The sequence below is a fragment of the Natator depressus genome, chromosome 26, assembly GCF_965152275.1.
Source record: "Natator depressus isolate rNatDep1 chromosome 26, rNatDep2.hap1, whole genome shotgun sequence".
NCBI classification, from domain to species: Eukaryota; Metazoa; Chordata; order Testudines; family Cheloniidae; genus Natator; species Natator depressus.
The window spans coordinates 6,437,019-6,459,005 of NC_134259.1; the positions used below are offsets into that span (position 1 = coordinate 6,437,019).

Below are 21,987 nucleotides of genomic sequence, written 5' to 3' on the forward strand. Positions count from 1 at the left end.
TCTGCATGGAGACAACCCAACACTTGCATAGAGCCTCACTGACTTCATTCAGGTTCCATGCAGGCACAGGGGTCTGCTCATGTAGATACGCTTGTGGTTGGCGTATCTACATGAGCAGACCCCTGTGCCTGCATGGCGTACAAGGCGTAAAGCTTATAATTGGCACAATAAACCAGCGCCCAGCGGCACCCCTACAGTTGGGAGAAAATATTAAAGCCCCTGCGGTGATCCCCAAAATATTCTTGCCTGTGTGCTCCTATTTAAAGCCAAAGTTTCAGATGGGCCTCTAAACAATGCAACTGGAAAATCTGTGCAACACACCCCATTACAGACAGCAAAGAAGCCCCTTCACATCTGTGTTTCCAAACAAATGCTCTAGCAGGGGCATTTAAAAAAAAACATTTGCAAATGGGATCCTTACTTTAAACCAATTCTATGGGAACATCTGAAAAGATGGTGAGGGTGAATCCTACAAAGTGTTCTGGTGCCCAGGAGAGTCACTGGAGGGGAGCAGAAGGGTCCCACAAAAAGGTAGGGGATGGGGGTAGTAATTGATGTGGCAGGAAGAGGGGCATATCAAATTGTTCAGGGGAGGATCACTGGTGACCCTGTTCAGTGTTTATATATATTTATATATATATATATATATTGAGCAGGGGAGGTGGGACCCATCTCTTCCTAAACTTCATGTCTTTTTACCTAGCTACAGGCCTGCCCCAGGGGTGGAAGGACTGGTAGTCCTGTACAGTTCTATAGGAGACATTTCTTGCCAAGTGAGAGGCCATTTCAAAGGCCTTGATCCACCAGATTATGGACAAGATAGTGTGATCCAGTGGTTAAGACACTGATTTGGGTCTCAGGAGATGTGAGTTCAATTCCTACCTCTGCCATTAAGCCCCTGGGTGACTTTGAGCAAATCGCATTGTGTCTGTATTTCCCCTCGTCTGTCTCATCTATTTAAATGGTAAGCTCTTCGAGGCAGTGACTGTCTCACTGAGTGTTTGTACAGCGCCTGGTACAATGAGGCACCGGTCTTGCCTTGCTGTGTGCTGCTGTGATATGAATAAATAATAATTCACACATAACTTTAAGAACAGGAATGGTCTCATTGAAGCCAAGTGAGGCAAATCAGTGACTTTCTCTTACGGTCTAGAAATCTCACATCTGGAGCTGCACAAAACTTCTAGAATTCACCTCGTCATCTTGCCAAAAGCACTGCTGAGCACAATGGAACCCAGGTTCGATGGGAGGGGTGCAGAGGTGGAGCCAGTGTGCCATGAGCTGGGTGGGGTGGGGGGTTGGTTTTTTACTTTCTGAGAGCTTTGCCAGGTTCTTTTTACGTCCTCCGTTTAAATAGTTTTATGGTCTTGTAAAATCTAAACAACCACAGAGAAAAGCAAATAAACTCACACCTATAAAAGAATTTCTGTTCCTCTTGCTTATGATATCTCTGTAACCACAACCCTGTACGCAACAAGTGAATGTGTCCTGTATTCAGTACAGATTGGCAGCTACATCAGAACGTGTCTGCCGCTATGACTGGTCAGAAAAGGAGAATTCTGTTTTCAAACCAAGTTGTGGTTCTGCTATTTGTTGCCCTTCTGCTGTGAAGCAAAACCAAGAGCAACTGCAATCTTTAATGCAGAGAGAGCGAGAGACAGAGACACACTGGATTCGATAAAACAAGTTTATTAACTCCAAAGAGAGAGATTTTAAGTGAGTACAAGCCATGAGGCATAAGATTCAGAAATGGTTACATGAAAAATAAGGATTAAAAAGCTTTCTCGTGCCTAACTTAACAAACTATATTAGATTCAAGCAAAGTTTCTCTACATATGCTTCCAGCAGTATTACTGACCAACCTCGAGGTCAGGAGCTCTCCCCCAAGTCCGACGTCTGCTTCTTTTGTCTTCTCGGGTGCAAAGGGTGAGGTGGATAGTGAGACAGAGAGGGGTCCCTTGGGGTGTTTGTCGCTCCTTTTTATAATTTCAGTTCCCCTTTGGAAAGCATTTCCAGCTGAGAATCCGGAGACAAAGAGTCCGTGTGGAAGGATGTTCCCTGCTGGGTTTTTTCCACCTGTGTGAGCTTTCTTTGTTTTCTCCCTTCCCCCTTTCTGCTTGATGACTCTGTTTACTGCTTAAATGCAAATTAAGATGAGTATACACTCCTTTGTTCAAGACAGGTCTGTTTGACCAATTTGGTGCAATGTGAGTCTGAACATATATATTTTTAACATTGTACAGGGGGGAATTTATAACTTTACACACAATGCTACTGCACACATTTTTACCATGATCTTACTGATCAGCAAGTTACGAGTTTTCAAACGATACCTCACCAGGCATACCTTGTACCAAGATTATTACAACAGTGGCTAAGGTATGAGTACAGGGGTGCATTCCGGCGCAGGGGTCCCTCCAGATCAGGACTGAGGGACACTGCACTGGAAACAAGCCCTGCGTCAGTTTGTGCTGTGCCTGTTCTGTGAGGAAGCAGAGGACTTCAGAGGGCAAAGCTGTCAAGCTGCCACCCTTCAGCAGTAGAACATTTTCTGAGAAATAAATGAGCAGGGCTTTAGTTTGTGACGCAAAAAAGCTCTGGTTTGGCTGCAGGGTCTGGGTGTATAAGGAAGGTCTTGCCAAGCAGCTTCGCTTCCTTTGGACGATCCCCAAGGTTGTGGGGGCAGGCTCACTTAGTATGCTGTCTTTTGGATCTCTGTGCGATCAGGTGACAAAGGGCTTCCTGCTCTGGAAGCATCCAGACAACTTAGAATCAGGACTCCGGGGACCACCTGCTAGGTTTTTTCCCAGAAGACTATCTTTCCATCCATCATAGGGCTATTGTTTTAAGAAACTGCTGTTCGTGCTCTGGTAGATGGTTTCCTTTGATTGGAACCACAGGACTCTCACAAGGTTTCCGCTGACATTTCCAGCTGGAGAAGAAATTTTTCAGCTCTGACAAGCATGCTGGGAAGAAAAAAGGGCCACATTTTCTAGTGGCATAATTCCACTGACTTCAGTGGAGTGGCATCAGCAGATAATTTGGCCCAGGATGGCCTCAGACCCCCTGCACGCTTGGCACACTCTTTATGCAGAAATCTGAGGTGATCAGGCCCTGTAATGGGTAGCGGGTGGATAAGGAATATTAAAGGAAACGTTTCTCAAAAGGAGGAGTACTTGTGGCACCTTAGAGACTAACACATTTATTTGGGCATAAGCTTTTTGTGGGCTTCATCGGATGCATGCAGTGGAAAATACAGTCGGAAGATATATATATACACAGAGAACATGAAAAAATGGGTGTTGCCATACCAACTGTAATGAGACTAATCAATTAAGGTGGGCTATTATCAGCAGGAGATCCATGTGGAACTTCCACTCCTCTCTGCCAAGCCAGTCCTCAGGACTCTCTGGTGCACGTGGGCAAAAAAGGGAAGCCGAACACAAGTAAAGCAAGACCTTGCATGTGAAAAAGAGCGATATAGCAATGCATAGTTCTGCCCTCCTCACACACTTCATTCAGTTCCCTGCTCCAGCCATGTGCTTTAGAAGTAGAGTGACCAGACAGCAAGTGTGAAAAATCGGGACAGGGGGTGGGGAGTAATAGGCACCTATAGAAGAAAAAGACCCAAATATCAGGACTGTCCCTATAAAATAGGGACATCTGGTCACTCTGTTTAGAAGGGAGAGGAACAAACTGGTGGAGCACACTCTGAGGAGGTGCAGGAGAAGCTAGTGGGGTGACAGTGACAGCTGTAGAAATTGGCTGGGGCATAGGAGATATGTCCCAAATGTGGAAGAGATCTACCTCTATGGGGCAAACTAAAAGGAGCTAGGAAGTCTAGTTATGTACATTTGTACATGAGGCATACTTTGCTTATAGCGGCACTGAGTTCCCACTGACCAGTGAGAAGAAACAAACAGTTGTAGTGAACACCTGCTTCTGAAAGGAAATAACAGCATTGATTCAAAGAGCCCTTTGTGCACAGTAAATGTTTGGCTACTTCAGAGCTGTCTGTTTAGATATCACTTTGATAGGTGCCTTAGAAATATGATAGATTAGACACATAATAGAGCAGCAGTTGCAACTTCCCCAATTAAAGTTGAGCTGAGCTTTCTGCTGAAGAGAGAATTTTTCATAGAGCTGTAAAATGCACATGCATAGGTAGATTGCCTTGAAAATTGCTGTTTCATACAGCTAGCTGGCAGGGTTTCCTTGATTGGATAAATACTTTTCAAATGAAGACACCTTCAGCATTTCCCACAGATTATGATTGGCCTTAGATTGTATATTTACTGATGGACATTTTTTTGTCATGAGAAACACCTAGTCTTCGGTCAATGGCTCAATTGTATAAAATTGTTTTGTTAGACGAGCACAAAATACAGAAGTCTTTATTTAGTTTTTCACCACGACAACCGTGATCACACAGTGACCTGATGCAATGACATTGCCGCTCAGTGGGGTGATCTTGCATTGCACAACATCATGACCGTTTGGTTAAAGTGATACTTTTTTGTACAATGTGATGGGGCTTTGCTCTTTTGCGATGAAGTTTCAATGTGACAAGATGACATTTTAATCCTAGATAGGGATGTTTGGCACATCCTGATGAGGAAGGATGATCCAGTGGTTGGGGCACTAGCCTAAGATCTGGGCAATCAGGGTTCAATTCCTGATCTGCTACAGACTTCCTGTATAACCTTGAGAAAGTTACTTAGTCTCAATTCCCTAGCTGTAAATGGGGATAATAGCACTTCTCTACCTTACAGGGATGTTGTGAGAAGAAATATATTAAAGATTGACGTGCTTTGAGATCTACTGATGAAAAGTGCTATATAAGAGCTAAGTATTATTACATTGTGTTGTGAATTGATTATGATGCGTCAAGACAATCTCTCCTTTTTTATTCCAGCATTCAGCACAATGGGACCCCCTATCTGATTGCTGCATTTGGGTGCTACTGTAGGATAAATGAAATTAAGTAATAATAATAATAATAATGAGGAATTTTTCTTCATTATATTGTGAGGATGATGCTTTGCAAGTTGGATGACACTTGACCCCCCCAGAGGTAATGTGGTGATAGTGTCACAATATATTATGATGCCATAGAATCATAGGACTGGAAGGGACCTTGAGAGGTCATTTAGTCAAGGCCCCTGCACTCATGGCAGGACTAAGTATTATCTAGACCATCCCTAACAGGTGTTTGTCTAACCTGCTCTTAAAAATCTCCAATGATGGAGCTTCTAGAACCTCCCTAGGCAATTTATTCCAGTGCTTAACCCCCCTGACAGGAAGTTTTTCCTAATGTCCAACCTAAACCTCCCTGGCTGCAATTTAAGCCCATTGTTTCTTGTCCTATCCTCAGAGGTTAAGAACAATTTTTCTCCCTCTTCCTTGTAACAACCTATGTACTTGAAAACTGTTATCATGTCCCCTCTCAATCTTCTCTTTTCCAGACTAAACAAACCCAATTTTTTTCAATCGTCCCTCGTAGGTCATGTTTTCTAGACCTTTCATCATTTTTGTTGCTCTTCTCTGGACTTTCTCCATGATTTGAGGTGATGTGAAACTTCAACCAAAGCTAATGATATGATGTGATAACGTTTGAATACACCATATTCTGATACTGTGTGATTGATGCCAGTTTGGACCTAGCTACATGACATTGGGACATGTTATTTCACGCTGCGAAGGCATTTTGACCCAAAGTGGTAATAATGATGCGTGATCCTGTTGTGCCATGGCGTGACGCTGGTTGGATGGAGTGAGCTGACATTTTAAGACAACGTCAGTATGCTGTGACCTTTCAGGATGCCTCAGACTGATGGGACGTGTTGTTTTGCCGGGCCGCGCTGAAGTGCATCATGTGGCATCCCCACCCCACGTTCTGAGGTGACAGGGTGTCGTTTGGGAACGTCGTGATGTCACAGTGACTTGACGAGGCCCGGCACACCGTGGCACCATTCCCATGCCCTGCCCTGTGACACGTGTGGAGACCCCCCCACCCCGCCTGAGGTATGGCGGTGACGTGCTGGCGTGATATCATGTCACCGTGCTCGGACATGATGATGTCATTCTGAAGCGCCGTGATGTCATGGGGTTACCACACACAGCTTTCTCCTTGCAGCATGATGCTGGCATGGATATTTGGGGGGGTCCCATGTTGGGGGTGGCACTGGCAGCCCCAGCAGCCACAGAGGGGCGGGAAAAGGCTCCCTCTGCCCCCCCCACCCCAGCTCCCGCAATGCATTTCGGGAAGAAAACTTTGCCCGGCCCGCCAGTCAGCCGCATGGCGCATGCGCGGGAAGGCCTCACAAACGGGGCTGGGGCGGCGGCGCATGCGCCGTGCTGCTGCCCGGTAGTGAGGGGCTACGGGCCGCGGCCGGGCGAAGGGGGAGGCTAGGCCGCGTTGGGAGCCGGGGGCTCGCGTACATGTGCTCGCCGGCGGAGGCGCTTCCCGGGCCGGCCCCGGAGGGGGCCCTGCCTCCGGAGTGGGAGTCGGACGAGGAGCGTATGGCCTTCCTGTTCTCGGCCTTCAAGCAGAGCCGGGAGGTGAACAGCACCGAGTGGGACAGCAAGATGGGCTTCTGGGCCGAGCTGCTGCTGGGCCGGGGCCGCCGCCGCGGGGCGGTGCGGACCTGCCTGCGGGAGCTACAGCAGGCCTTCGAGCGCCGCGGCAGCGTCCCGCTGGGGCTGGGCACCGTGCTGCGCGAGCTGCTCAGGTACCGGGGCGGGGCTGGGGGGAGAGCCGGGGGCGGGGCGCAGGTGGTGTGGGGCGCTTGGGGCATTAAGGCAGGGCAGTATGCTGGGGGTCTCTGGGGGTCACTAGGTGCAGGTACAGGGGTGAGGTACTGGGAGCAATATGCTGGGGGTCTCTGGGGGTGACTGGGGGCCACTAGGTGCAGGGCGCAGGGGTGGGGTACTGGAGCAATATGGTGGGGGTCTCTGGGGGCCACTAGGTGCAGGGTGCAGGGGTGGGGTACTGGAGCAATATGGTGGGGGTCTCTGGGGGCCACTAGGTGCAGGGTGCAGGGGTGGGGTACTGGAGGTGCAGCGTGTGGGGCATTTAGAGAGGACAGTTTTCTGGGGCGTTACTGGAGATGCAAGTCATAGGAGTGCAGAGGGCATGTGGTAGTAGCGAGAGCAATATCCTGGTGGGTTTGGGGTTCAGGGAGGCAAGGGACATGGAGCACTAGGGTGCATGGTATGCTGGGTGTCCTTGGGTGCAAGGAAATGCTGGGAGGGATGTGGGATGCCGAGGGGGTAATATGCCGGTGATCACTAGGGTGTGCTGGGCACAGAACGTTGGGGCATTACGGTGGGAAAGGTGGTAGGAGTTGTGGAGTACTGTGCACAAGGGGGACTGATGGGCATGGATCAGAGGGGGCACTGGGCTGAAAGGGTGATAGGGAGCAGTATGCTAGGGTTCACTGGGAAGCTTGGGTGCTGGAAACAAATGGGTAGCAGGAAAGGTTCATAAAGGGTGCTTGAGGCAGAAGGAGTTAGTGGGCATAGGGAGCAATATGCTTAGGGACACTGGGAAGGCTGCTTTCTGTGAAAGTGCATGGGGCCACATTGTAGTGGGTGCTGGGAGGCCAGTGTGTCACAGGCCTCTGGAGAGGAGAATTAGGTTTGGTGCTGTAGAAGCTGCTTGGGCGCTGGAGGTAACTTTTTGCTTTTTCAAAGGCTCTATCGCGTAGGGGGCAACAGCACTGAGATTGTTCCCCTTTGAAAATACTTAAGGAACACTCTGCACATTTTATGCCAGTCGGAAAATCTTTTACCTACTGGTGTTATAAATCACACACAAAATGGTCATGTCTGGAGTAAATCAGAGAAGAAAATGATTTGTGTTTCCAGTTTATGTACTTTATGCATATTGTCAAATGCACAATCACTATAAGAGCTTCACTGCAGCCAGTTTCCTTTGTGTGTGTCTTTTATTTTCACATGGTAAAGTGAGAGAACAACATAGGAAAATATTTGTAAAATCAGCAAAGTTGCAAGAGGATGTGTAGGCAGAGGAAGTCCCTTGAACTACTTTCTATAAATTTGCAGTGTGGAAAATCCCCACACAAATAAGAAAGGAAACTGACTACAGGGAAGATTTTATAGTAAACCATTGTGTATAAATTCTGTCAAAAGCACAAAGTAAATAAACTGGAAATACAGTAGTCGTTTTTGAGCATTTTTATATTGTACTGTACATACAATTTTATTTTAAATTGAGATTTCAAATTGATGTCCAAATAATCCCTCAGTTAGACAATCTTGTGAAATCTACTGGAATTGTGAACCAACTTATATGTTCTGTGCTGGGGAAATGTTACTGCTAAAGATGATTCTCCACAGAGATCTCTGCATGCACCGATGATTGCATCTGCACAGTGGGGACTGGGTTGCCACGTCCATTTCTAATTCTTGTATGTCTTACTCTCTTCAGACGTGGCAAACTGCAGAGGGAGTCAGACTTCATAGCCAGTGTAGACAGCAGCTGGATCTCATGGGGTGTGGGAATCTTCATTCTGAAGCCCCTGAAATGGACCCTGTCGAGTGTGCTGGGTGACAGTAAAGTGCCTGAGGAGGAGGAAGTGCTGATTTTTGTGGAGCTACTTCAGGTGAGCGTTTCACTGTCTGGAGCTTTCCCTGGTTACCCCTGTTATGAGGATGGAATATGTGTATGTGTGGGGAGGGTGTTGACATGGGTTTTCCTTGATTCACATTATAAAGATTTCCCCACATTAACAGGAAAGGGTCAGAGTTGAATAAGAGACCTTCATCTCTACTCACGTACATTCAAAAACCCAAGAGAAGGGAGGGGGGTTGAATGGCTCATAGTTGGGACATAGAGCCCTTCTCCTCTACATATATGTTCAGATATCAGTGTAATGGCCGTTAAATGACTTCTGTAAAATGAGTTGATGGGTTTTCAGTTCATTTTCTCGTGAATGACAGTGCATCATAACACACGAGCAGAGTTGTTAGCCTCTGCTGTGAGGCCACTCTTCTCTTACATTTAAAAAGGGCCTCCTCCAAGTTAAGTTTGAGGTATATATATTTTTTTCAGTACAGTATGTGTGGAAGCCTGCGGATTACTGTCTGAGCACCATCTGTTCTATAGATACATACATGAGTGTCAGGGACTGTCCATCCAGTATCTCTTGTCTTCATTGAATTTACACATGCAACTTTAAAATTAAATTGAAGCAGTGTTTATACACTTTTCAGTCATGATTATACGTGCGTCGCCAAACCTGTGAATGGCCCTTGTTTATGGCAACTTTTGACGTTTAAAAATAGAGGCAGATTCTCAACTGGTGTAAATCAGTGTTGCCCCATTTGGCCTAAGTGGCACTGCATCTGATTCCTTTAGTTGGCCCTGCGTCCTTGAGTTAGCTGAACTAAAAAATAAGAGTTTGAAGTGAAAAATCAACTAAAAAAAAATCACACATCTTTCTGAACTTTTGTTACCTATTTTCGTTACAAGCAGCAGATTAAAAGATTATAACTCACTGGGATTATAGAGAATTCTTTTCTCTGCTCAACTTGTTTGCATTGTGCACTTGACAGCATTCAGTGTACAGTTGCACTGTTTTTTCCTGGATAGTCAGTGTCCCATATTAGAATGGGGCTTTTAAACAGCATCCGTAAATAAACGGTTTAAAAAAAAAAAGTGACCGTAAAGCCTCAGACGTTCACTGTGGGATTCAGGGGCAGATGGAATTCATGACACTGCATTCAACTCTTTAAAGATTTCAAGTTTAAGTGTGTCTTTCATTTTGAAAAGGGACATGTATTTTGTGTTACATGTGGAAAAAATGGCTTCACTGATCAAGTTGAAATTTAAAAAAAATGTTTGAATTGGGACGAAGTCGAAAAGGAAAACCTTTGAGAAGCATAGAAAGGGCTATGGAATGGCTTACTCACCGTGCAGTGTCTGTTGCTTATTTTTGGTATATGCTTTGGCAGAGGAAACAGGAAGCTTGCAGTTCCGCTTCCTCAGGAACTGAGGGAACAAGTGATTCTCCTATACTCCATTAGCAATGCTGTTCTTAAAGAATTACAAACTTTCCCTTTTTTTAAATTTTATAAACAGTTCTTTTAATTTAACTTTCATAGTCCACTTTTAGCCCTGGGACTTTTAGAAACATTACTGCGTAACATATGCAATAAATAAAATATACCCCCAGACCTCCTAAAATACAAAAGTCACCTTTCCCCAAAGTTCTAGACCAGAGCTATGATACCAGGTAACTTATAAGCCTCTGGGAAGAGAATACAGAGAGAATTTGGTTGGCAGAGGAGGAGACATAGGAGTGTAAACACATTAGTTTGGAATGGATATGAAAGCTGATAAGGGCATGGTGCTTTTTAAAAATGAAACATAAACCCTTAGTATTCCTGTGAGGTTAGGTGTGTTATCCCCATTTTACAGATGGGGGAGAGGTGAAGTGACTTACCTCACTTGGGATTACTACTCCACAGCTTCTGGCTCCCATTCCTGTGCTCATATCTCTACACCATGCTATTGTCGCTATGTTATGAGTTAAGACGTGTGAGCTATACATTATGTGTAGATTTGCTGGTAAAATATTCTTGAATTGATATACATGGCTTGTGTGGGCCATGATACAATGCTGTTGTGACTCTTCACCTGTGTATGAAATCTACATTGGCACAGAGATGTCAGATTGGCACCCATTGCAGTAATAAGAAAGGGATCCCAATGCACGCTAACAGTTTTGTTCCTTTCCTTCAGGAAAAGGCAGAGGAAGTGTATCGCCTCTATCAGAATTCTGCACTCTCTTCCCACCCTGTGGTTGTCCTCTCAGAATTGCGTTCACTCTGTGCCAGCATATGTCCGGATGAGAGGACATTCTATCTACTGCTGCTCCAGCTGCAGAAGGAAAAGAGGGTCACGGTCATGGAGCAGAATAGAGAGAAGGTGCAGAATGGCAGATGAAATTTAATGTTGATAAATGCAAAGGAATGCACGTTGGGAAGCATCACCCCATTTTATGTATAAAATGATGGGGTCTAAATTAGCTGTTACCACTCAAGAAAGAGATCTTGGAGTCATTGTGGCTAGTTCTCTGAAAACATCCACTCAATATGCAGAGTCAGTCAAAAAAGCAAACAGAATGCTGGGAATAATTAAGGAAGGGATAGATAATAGGACAGAAAATATCATGTTGTCTCTATATAAATCTATGGTTCGCCCACATCTTGAATACTGGGTGCAGATGTGGTCGCCCCAATCCAAAAAAGATGGATTGGAATTGGAAAAGATTCAGAAAAGGGCAACAAAAATTATTAGGGGTATGGAACGGCTTCCATGTGAGGAGAGATTAATAAGACCGGCACTTTTGAGCTTGGAAAAGAGACGGCTAAGGGGAGATGTGATTGAAGTCTACACTTTCTCGATACCAGTCATGATTTTAGATAAGGAAGTGTTGAGTTTGCTCCTTCTCATAACACAAGAACTAGGGGTCACCAAATGAAATTAATAGGCAGCAGGTTTAAAACAAATAAAAGGAAGTATTTCTTCACGCAACGCACAGTCAACCTATGGAACTCCTTGCCAGAGGATGTTGTGAAGGCCAAGACCATAACAGAGTTCAAAAAAGAACTAGATAAATTCATGGATGATAAGTCCGTCAATGGCGTCCCTTGCCTCTGTTTGCCAGAAGCTGGGAATGAGTGACGGAGGATGGATCACTTGATGTTTACCTGTTCTGTTCGTTCCCTCTGCGGCACCTGGCACTGGCCGCTGTCGGAAGACAGGATACCGGGCTAGATGGACCCTTGGTCTGACCCAGTAGGGCCATTCTTACTTAGAGAAAGTGTGGTCCCATTCCTGTCTTGCATTCTGTTTGGCTGACAGGGCACTAATTTTTATGGGTAAATGCCAGTGTCTTCCTTTAGCCATTCACCTTGTATGTGTACAGGAAGAAATGGTTTTTCCCCTTTATCATAAGCTGGTGGTGCGGGGCTGAGGGTCTGGAGTGTTCACTAAGTGGAGGGTCTAAATTCCACTCCCCAAACAATCTTGTAAATATATAGGGCTGTTCACTCCAAAGAATTCTACACTCTACAAGCTGATAGGCAAGCTAGAGACCCGGGTTACTTGGTGTTCTTCCAGTGGTCTAGGACAGGAAAAAAAGGAGAACACTGTAACCAGTTGAAGATGCATTTTGGAGTGGTTGAATGTAATCTTTCCAGCTGTAATTTGGCCACAACACTGGGGTTAATACTGCAGCTCTTGTGGGGTGGGCTATGCCATAGGCTTTCTGATGATGACTGTAAGTGGTTTTGATGTCGGTTTTACATCTAATCTGAATGATGACACCTTCAGCTGTGTAGTGCCCGCTAATATTATGCAGGGGCACAGTTTAGATAGTAGTAATACTTGGTCACGTCACGTATTCAAAGTGCGGCACAAACACTAAGTAATTGGTGTTGAGTCCAAAAGAAGAATGCCCCCATGGAATTGCCCAACACCACTGCAGTTTCTGGGCATTCCTTTGAGGCATCGTGGCTGCATGCTAACGTGGCTCAAATGTGATATTTTACTGGATTATAGCACAAGCTGGCATTGCCCTTTCTTTAGACTCTAGTTTACCAGTGATCTTTTTAGTATTATGGGCCCAAAGCTGAACAGGGAACTGTGATGGCAGAGTTTACACAGCCTTTTATTTTTTTAAGGAAGAAGTCTTGCTTTCTTGGTGTAGATGTTGCTCTAGAGATTCCGGCTTGTGAGAACACAAATCCTACAGTCTGGCAATTCAGTAATTTGCTGCTCCTCCTTTAGATAGTTAAGTTTGCCCGAGGTCTGCATGCCAAAGTATCCCCAGTGAATGATGTGGACATCGGGGTCTATCAGCTAATGCAGAGTGAGCAGCTGCTATCACAGAAGGTGGAGTCCCTTTCCCAGGAAACAGAGAGGTAATGGGTGTGTGTGTCCGTCCGTCCGTCCTTCAGCTCTGGGGAAAAAACTTTGCTTGTGACCTGGCCCTTAGTGCATGTATAATGTGTTGCTGAGGGACTTTTTTCACACAGTTACAAGAAAAAAAAAAAAGGTAAGAAATGCCTCTTATTTGCCTGTTGGGTGCATGGGGAATGAAGTATGGTAACCCAGGGTTGTCCACTCATTTTACCCTGTCTCTCCACAGTCAGCCACTTGCCATGTGTTGTCCTTGGATGCACCCCAGAATACTTTGTATCGTTTCCTACTAGGCATCCTGGAAAGTGGTGGAGTGGTTTATGGGGTGCACTGGATCTAAGCGAGTCAGTTGCAAGTGGCTGAACAGTGGTAGAGGGGAGGATGGGGTGGAGAATATCACAGCTGTTTCATGACCCCCTCCCGCTTATAGGCTTGAGCGTCTCCTTGCCCTCTGTCCTTGCAGGTGTAAAGAAGATGCCCGGAGCGCTTGTAGAGCTGGCAAAAAGCAGTTGGTAAGTATACCCTGACCCTGCCTGTTCTGCTTGGGAAGCTGTGGTTTTGGAACTGTGATACGAGATGGGCAACTGCTGAGTTTCAATGTTGCATGCCAAGACCGTTCCGAGACCTGCAAAACCTACTGCTATGGCAGAGGGGCTTGATTCACATGGTGTCACATCATGCAAATATTGTGGTCTGGAGGAGGATGCTGAGGAGAGTTTGAGGGCATCTCAGTCGTAACGTCAGCCCAAGGCGTGTGCTTTGCTGCACTGGAATAGTTGTTTTAAGAAGGGACTTTTTTGGGATGCTGCCTGATTTCTGATCCAAGGTTGTGTGTATGTTCCCAGGCACTGAGATGTTTGAAGTCCAAGCGAAGGACAGAGCGGCGGATTGAAGAGCTCCTTTCCAAGCTGGATGCAGTTCAGGGCATCTTGGATCGTATATATGCTTCTCAGACAGATCAGATGGTAGTGTGCTTCTTCCACCTCTCGCTTCATACGTTCATGTTGCTGCTCAAGTTTGCTTTGCTAGTGTAGTCTAAGGAACACATTCCTAACAGAAGTAACATACCTTTCTTTTCTCCTTATTAAGGTGTTCAATGCCTATCAGGCTGGAGTAGGAGCTCTGAAACAGTCCATGAAAGATGTCACTGTGGAGAAGGCAGAGAACCTGGTGGATCAGATTCAGGAGGTATTGTGAGATGATGGTGGCATATAAGAACCGATAGGGAAACAGTGGGTGAATGTACTAGGCACATTTCCCAGGCGGTAGACATGAGGCTTCTGATACTGTTTTGCCCTTATGCTCTGCATGTCTCTTGGGCTGTAGGATCCATACAACTTACTTCCATGTTACTTCTTTGTCCTTAAAATACCTGCGATATTAGCACTTTAAGTGCTGGTAGATGCTCTCGGATGTTCTCTTGCAGCGCTCATCTGTGTAGCGTCTAACTGCAGTCAAAACTACTTGAAGGGCTTTGTTGCACAGCCATGTACTGTTAATTCTCTTCCAGCTTTGTGACACCCAGGACGAAGTCGTTCAGGCTCTGGCAGGAATGTCAATCAATGGCTTGGGTGAGTTCATCCATTTTGTGGGCTTTCCCTCCTCTTCTCTCCTCCTCTCCTTCCCCCCCCCCCCCCCCCACCATTCAGGTACTTGCCAGTGGCTGTTCTCTGAGAATAGGCAGTTGTTCTCAGCCCTTCAGAGTCCTCTGCTCAACTGGTGCCTTGTAGAGGGAGAAAGCATTTACAGGTAGTCTCCTGGTGTCTGATCACTGATTGCAAGTGACTCAACAGGTAGAGTCATAGGACTGGAAGGGACCTCGAGAGGTCATCTAATCCAGTCCCCTGCACTCATGGCAGGACTTAGTGTTAGGTAGATGGAGAACTGGGGATGGGAGCCAGCTTGCAGTTGAACTCCTCCAAACATACAGGCTCCTAGAACTACTGGCAGTCCTCCAAGGTTGAGGCTGTAAACTACTGAGTAGTTTAGTCTCTCTTTTTTGGATGGACGCTCTTAGCTTTAGAAATGTCTTCCTTTCTTCCTGGTTTATCTTTACAGCACCTCCCTGTGTTGCTATCTGTCTCTTCCAAAACACTTCCCCGCCCCCTGACCCTCCACCACACACAGGCTTCAGCAGTGATACCCTCTGACTGAGGTTAGGATATATCAGCCCCTACTACCTTTAGCAGACAGAGGCTTCTCACCCCAGTCCTAGGTGTTGAACTTTCAACTCCCTCTGCCCTGTGGCATGAGGTCCCTGTCTGAGGAAGACGCATGCAGCGCTGCTCATGGTTTTGGAGAATAGGAGAGTTGCAGTGGTTCTCTTTCTGGCTTGAAGTAACTTTGGTGGAGGCTGAAACTGGGACATTAGTGCTTGTTCTGAACTTGACTTGTAAAGTCAGTGTTAAGTTTTCTTACCTGAGCAGGAATCTGTGCAAACCACCAGGTAAAAGACGAGTTGGCAGGAGCTTTTCAGGCTCAGGTTCTCAAGTGTAATGTCCCCTTTGATAGGGCTGCGACATTTGGCTTAGTGTCCAGCCGTGAGTGAGCAGCTCTTCCACTGATGTAGGATTGTCCTTGCAGCACTCTCCTGCTATAATACCTTCCTTGCCCACCGGGATGTTTTGCTTATATGGTCTTCCAGCCCATTTCCTGTGCTATGAGGGTTTGTTTAATTCCTCCAGAGATTGATTTGTTTGTTCTTTACCCTAGCAGAGGTTGACAGTGAGGAACTTGAGAAGGAACTGGATAGTCTCCTCCGGGACTCCACTAAAGAGCCTGTGGACCTGCCTCCTGTTCCCCAGAAGCCTCTGCTTCCCAGCATCTCTGATACTGAGCTTGAAGCAGAGTTGGAGAAGGACAATGGACGTATGTATCAGCAAACAATCTTAGCTGGTGGCCTACTACTGGGATCAAAGCCAGCCACATATCAAGAGGTGGTGGCTCTCTGTCCACATGCTAACAGTCAAATGTCCTGCTCTACAAATTCACCGCTTTGCCGTAAATTAGCACCACCTGGCAGTCTTGGCACAGAGGCTAAGCACGATATGGGCCAGGAAAGCGTAGTTACCTCGAAACCTCTGTCAGTGAGGTTTCAAGGGTTGCCCTATTAGAGGGGTGCTGCAGGGTGGGGGGGGGGGGAGCATATTCTACCCCTGCCCATGTCATCCCTATTCTGTGGCTAAATGACTATAGTCTCCTTGGCTGTGAATCCAGCATTATATTATCACAGAGAGAGGACACCCTTCTCTGAGCAGGCCTACTCCCATTTACGGTGAAACAGAGAGTTCTCCTACTTTAATAGCTAGTGGAAACTGTTTTCCAGCTAGTTAACTCCTTCTGAAAGCAAAGCACTCTGAAGAACTGGGTGGAGCCATCTGTGTGTGTCGTTGTTGTAAAAGTGTGTTTTGGTCCATTTGATAAATATTGATAGGCCCATAGCTAAAACAGTTTATCTGCCAGGTCCTTGAATATGCTGCAGGCCCTCTTTGTGTTCTTCTAGGCCCTGCATCCCCTCCTCTTTTCATGTCGGTGATACAGATGCTTAAATTGGCCACCAGTCTTAGCTTCACCTAGTAATAATGAGTGACTTAATTCCTTTTTTTTTTTTTTTTTAATTAACCTTAACAGACTGGATCAAATCAGTCGTGCCTCTAGTCTCGAAAAGTAGTAAATATCAGACGCTTCAGAGGAAGGCATGAAATCTTCTGATGATTGAATGACCTGCCCATAGAATTTTCTTCATGTCTTTGAGCAGTTAGTAACTTTCCTATGTCCTGAACCATGCGGGTTAGTATCCTTTACATCTGAGGGCAAACCCTAGGTGGTATGCTATTTAAGTGTCAAGAAACCACTATGGATTTACAAAGTATGGGGGGCTTAGTTACTTTTTGCCTGTGTCTGTCTTCAGGACTTAGGATATGGTTGGTCTTTCTTTGACCCATTCTGCTGCTAAACGCTCACTTTTCTTCTCTGTTGCTTCTTCATTTGTAGGTTTGGCACAAAAGACTGCTTCTACATACTCTGAACCCAAAAGAGCTCTGGGACTGGGTCTCTAACAGCGTCCTGCTGCTGTAATTTGAGAAGTTGTCTTAAGCTTGCTTAACTAGTGACCATAACTTTAAAAAGTAACTTTTGGAGTGTGGGCTAATGCCCCCCTCTTTACTGGATATCACTTTGCTAAACGACAGGATCTACTGCCATGACAATCCACCCTTTCTGGAACTGATCCTAGCTGGTGTTGCTGTCGTCTCTTTAGTGTCCGTATCTGCACTGGTCTCAGTTTGACTTGTTATCCCAAGTCGCCTACGATGTTCACTCTTGCCAATGAGCTCTGTCTTCCCTGCAGGATTACAATTCCTGAGCTCTCCTACTTCATAACCGTCTGTTTTGCTATGGCCAGCGTTGAGGAGAACCTGAAACGCAGTAGGATCACAGCTGCTTGACCTCTGGCTGTTTGTGTGGTTGTGTAAAACGTTTGGCACGTAACATAGGTACTGTTCTTGACACTCATCTGTCTGCGGCAAGCTTACACACATGTTGATCGTACTATCTATCTTTCCTTGTTTGTATTTGCACGATTGTGGTCGAGACCAATAACTGTTTTAGTGTATGAGACGTGTTGCCACTAGGGGGCAGCAATTGCCAGCACAAAATGAAAGTTACTCCTCTCTTTGTAATACACTAAGGCCTTGAAAGGAGACCTGCAAAGGATTTTTAAAATGAAGATGTTGCTTTTTAGGCTGCGTGATGATAAAGGCCAGCAGTGTTTGTTAAGTTTCTGCTTGTTTTTTACTTGTAGAAATAACAGATAGCTCAAGCTTAAGTCTTCCCTGCCTTTGCTGGAGAACTTCTGGGGAGTCACAGGGATGGCTCATTGGAGCTTTTTAGACCATCACTGAATGGATGGGGATTTTGTATCCTTTTCCAAAGTGTTCCTTAGATAGAGGTATTAACAGTAAAACAGCTCATTAAACAGTCTAACAATCCTCTCTTTTAGTTTGCAGTCTTGAGATGTCATAATTTCGCTAGGACACCAGTTGTCCTAGAGAAGTACTGAATTTCTAATGTAAAAAGACAAGCAGAAGGAAATAAACTTTAGGAGCTGCCTTTGTTCATTAGGAAGAAGTGCAATTCCTCTTTGCAGGTCACTTTTACTATGCTTCTCACGTACATGGAAGAGGGTAAGTCTGATCTGTCTTGCTTCCAGTTGCATCTAGCATGGCTGGATTAGCTGCTTTAGGCGAGGCAGGTGCTTCCAACTGTGCTCTTGTGTGTCCTGGCTTCGGATGGGAGCACTGTGCCCCAGACATGGAGTGGTGAGTACCAAGTGTGGTCTGACCCCAGGAAAGAAGGCTATAGGGTGGACTAGGCGTGTGTACATTTGTAACTGGTCTCCTACTTCCGTCCCCACATTTGAGTCAATGTCTGCTCGTTGGGTATTAGCCCTATCCTGCCTCCTGTACCAGTGGCTCTCCGTTGCTCAAGCCAGGTGGAGAGCAGTTTGGATGAATAGTAGTAATGGGTCATGGAGTAAGGAACAGGGGAAGGGGCACTGGACCTCGCCCAACTCCAGGAGAGCGGGGAGAGAACTACCAGCGAAGTGTCTACAGTCTGCTGCATCTGAACACAGCCAGCTTCTCTTCTACTCCCCTGCACAAATACCATTACTGTTCCTGAGTGGAGACCCTCCCCCTGTGGAGGGCATGGTGCGAGGGGTTAGCAAGTCACATGGGCTGCAAACACAATCATACTAAATCATTTTAATCTCCGTGTTCCTTTCCTATGTAAAGAGAAAGGGGAAACGGTTGCTGTTTTTTCTACCTGCTGTGTAATAAAGAGGGAAAAAAACCAGAAACGTCCATTGTGCTGCCAGTTTCTCTCTCGCATTATCTCTGAGATGGATCACATTATTAATGCTGCTCCCATGGTGCTTCCAACACCTATGATGGAAAGATGGCTCACTAAACATAAATGGGCAGCTGACAGTGGTTTGACTTCAAAAACAGAGTGATGGATAATCCATGTACCCGGCTGTTGGATGTACCCACAACATGACCTCTGTAGGAAAGAGCAGCTAGTGCTCTGTACTGCGTCTAAATTAAAACAGGCAGTTGCTTTCAGTGAGAGAGACAGCCCTGCTGGCTTGTGGTTCAGGAGCCCTGGCGTGTTCATGAGCGTTGGCTTTAAAAGCTGTTGATTTAAAAGCTGTCTCTTTGCTCTTCAGGGTATGCCATCCTTTCTGCCTCTTCTTTCCCACGTTTTTCCTTCTTTTTTCCCACGTTCTTTCCCACGTTTTTCCATTTTATAAAATGTTGGGACTTTCACCAAGGACACTATCCCACAATCTAATAGACCTCCCTGCTCGACATTTAGAGGATCCATGTAAACGTTCCTTTCTTCAGCTTCTTTTTGTTATGTCTCGTTATGTCCCCTTAGGTCACCGTAAATGACTGTGCTTGGTTATTGATCTCATTTGGATGCTTATACAGTCCGTGTCTGAGTCCCTGTTCAGTTATTACCTACTTTATTGGATTAATCTTCATCAATCATTCTCTCCTACTCTTTGATGATCTATGACTTTCCCTTATTGATTTTAAATTAAGGGTTAACATTTGGAATAGCAGCCACTGATTCCTGTATTGTCCGTCCTAGAAAGTAACTAGAGTCTTCCTTGTTCTCTACATTCCCAACTTCTCTCCCCATTTTTTTGACGATGCCTGGAACTGAATGCTGTATTCTGCATTAGCAGGGCAAGGGGTTATTGCGTCTCTGCTGTGGGTACTGGCCCTCTATTGCATACCTTTCGCAGGGGAAGACAGTTGTTTGGTTCCCATGTTGCATTCTAAGTTACTTGTACGCTGCCTGACCCTATAATGACAGCTGAGACTTTGCTGACAGCCAGTAGTTCTATATCCTTTCTGTAGGGACTTAGGCAGCAGAGTACCCAACTCCCAGACAGGATCATTCCCTTCTGTGAGAGGCAAGGCATGGAGAAGTTGCTGTATATATCCCCATTGCAAGTGCGTGTAAAACATGCCAGAGAGACTATTGTTCTGAAGGGCTGGAAGAGGCATTTAATAGTTAAATCTGAGCAGCTGGTGCGTTACTTGAAGTGGCTTGTAATTTTCATGCTTTGACTCTTGAGTGGGAAAGTAATCAAGATGACTGAATGGAAAGAAAGCTGAAAGATGTGGCTGTGAAAAAGAAGGGGGAAAATAGTAGAGAGGTAATTTAGAGAGAGCACCCTGTTGCTGGGAAGGGAAAGATATTAAATACAGAAGTGCGAAAGAATGACTTGCCACCAAAATAGAATGGTTTCTTACCAAAGTGCTTTGCAAAATATTTACACAGTGCTCACTTCACTGAAATGCAGCTACTTCTGAGATGGATCAGCAGCTGTTTAATGATGCAACCTTACATACCAGTTTAGTGTAGGAAGCAAAGGATATCGCATCCAACAGAAATTGCAGGAAGAATTTCAGATGGGCAGAATGTAATTACCTAAGCTCCAATTTGGTCATGACACCAGGGTTAACAACTTTCTCTTTCAAAAAGGATCTCAGGAATTATAATGAACATTAGTTCTGCAGTCTGAGGTACAGAACCGTGGTTTTATGTCTTAGGCAAAAGGCTATTCCATAGCACCATGCTGAAGCATTGGTAAGGAACTAACTTAAAAGGAAGGACTATAACAGGGTTCAAAAAAGAACTAGATAAATTCGTGGAGGATAGGTCCCTCAGTGGTTATTAGCCAGGATGGCCAGGGATGGTGTCCCTAGCCTCTGTTTGCCAGAAGCTGGGAATGGGTGATAGGATGGATCACTTGATGATTCCCTGTTCTTTTCATTCCCTCTGGGGCACCTGGCATTGGCCACTGTTGGAAGACAGGCTACTGGGCTAGATAGACCTTGGGTCTGACCCAGTACGACCACTCTTATGTTCTTATGAAGAATGCCCCCTTCTCCATGAAAGAATCATCAACCCCACCTCCTGCAGTGCCTAAGTTTTCCTGGAATGCTTCCCATCCAAGGACTGGCCTATATAGCGTGTGAGATATGACCATGTTCTGGCTTGCAGTGGTCTTGCTTGTAGGCATCTTGAGGCACTGATTCTGACCTAAGTGAGGGACAGCATGCAACTTTGGGTGGAGACTCCAGACTATGTAACACGAGGTGACTGACTTCCAGGAGCAAGCGTGTGCCTACCCTATGTCCAACAATGAGAAGAACTTCTGAAATCCACGTGCTCTGCGTAGAGAGCATCGAGATGAATGTCCTTTCAGATCCAACATGGTAAAAATGACCTGCAGTGTCAAAAGGTGCCTATGCATAGAACGGTAATGCTTCGGGCTAATGCTCAGCATCACGAGAAGCTGCATCAATGCCTAATATCCCCAATCTCATGCACTTAGTGCATTAGCTTGAGTCATAGAAGTGCTTTCCTGTGTTTGTATGTCCTTGGCCAGGCGTCAAAGTCTCTTGTTGCTTTATATTACCCACTCTCCCTTCTGTGCTGAAATGCCTTCGTCCATTTTCATATCGCCATTGATTGGCAAGTAAAAGGTCTGACCATTTCAAAGGCGCTAGTAAAAGTTTTAAAGAGCAAACACACCTTCTAGGTATAAATAGTTGGCAGGAACCTGCTGGAAGGCAATAGAACTTAATGAGACAAATGAAGCTCTTGCAAGCTGTTACTGTAATGTATTTAGTTAGTTTCTTTAAAGAGCTCATTCAGAGGGGATGCTGTGCCATGGAATTGATTAAAGAAGAAAAATATTTTCTTCATGATGAAAACAGAATCGCTTTCTTGGCTAGATCAGAGAGAGTGGGTGTCACCTATGAACAGCCTTGAAGACAGCAGCCACAAGTAGTTCTGGGGTAGTGTCTGTTCAGACTGAAATCTGAGATTATGCAATGCAGGGGGCAGGGTAAAGCTAATGAAACCAACACACACAATAGGCTTGGGTTCTTTCAAGATGATTGACTGCTGCTTCATTTAGAAATGGTGCACCATGCCGGGAAGGGTTAAGGTCA

At 45.6% G+C, this 21,987-nt stretch overlaps 1 protein-coding gene across 2 annotated transcripts; it reads left to right on the forward strand.

Moving 5' to 3' along the window:
• Window positions 1-6,317: 6,317 nt before the first annotated feature.
• Window positions 6,318-18,815, forward strand: CHMP7 (charged multivesicular body protein 7). Of its 2 annotated transcripts, none has more exons than XM_074939930.1 (10): window positions 6,318-6,731; window positions 8,453-8,627; window positions 10,769-10,954; window positions 12,821-12,954; window positions 13,416-13,464; window positions 13,798-13,917; window positions 14,042-14,140; window positions 14,463-14,523; window positions 15,665-15,820; window positions 16,946-18,815. In XM_074939930.1, the coding sequence occupies exons 1-10, from the start codon at window positions 6,442-6,444 to the stop codon at window positions 17,008-17,010; spliced, it is 1,335 nt and encodes a 444-aa protein (XP_074796031.1). In that variant the 5' UTR covers window positions 6,318-6,441; the 3' UTR covers window positions 17,011-18,815. The 2 variants fall into 2 exon arrangements, with proteins under 2 accessions (XP_074796031.1, XP_074796032.1); XM_074939931.1 differs by having other exon boundaries at window positions 15,668-15,820.
• Window positions 18,816-21,987: the final 3,172 nt, after the last annotated feature.

What these genes read in the sequence shown, in the direction of transcription:
- CHMP7 (XM_074939930.1), top strand. Translation starts at nt 6,442, where the DNA reads ATGTGCTCGCCGGCGGAGGCGCTTCCCGGGCCGGCCCCGGAGGGGGCC. An exon ending in GTGCTGCGCGAGCTGCTCAG is followed by an intron (nt 6,732 to 8,452) that starts GTACCGGGGCGG and finishes TACTCTCTTCAG; the next exon opens with ACGTGGCAAACTGCAGAGGG. An exon ending in TGGTGGATCAGATTCAGGAG is followed by an intron (nt 14,141 to 14,462) that starts GTATTGTGAGAT and finishes ATTCTCTTCCAG; the next exon opens with CTTTGTGACACCCAGGACGA.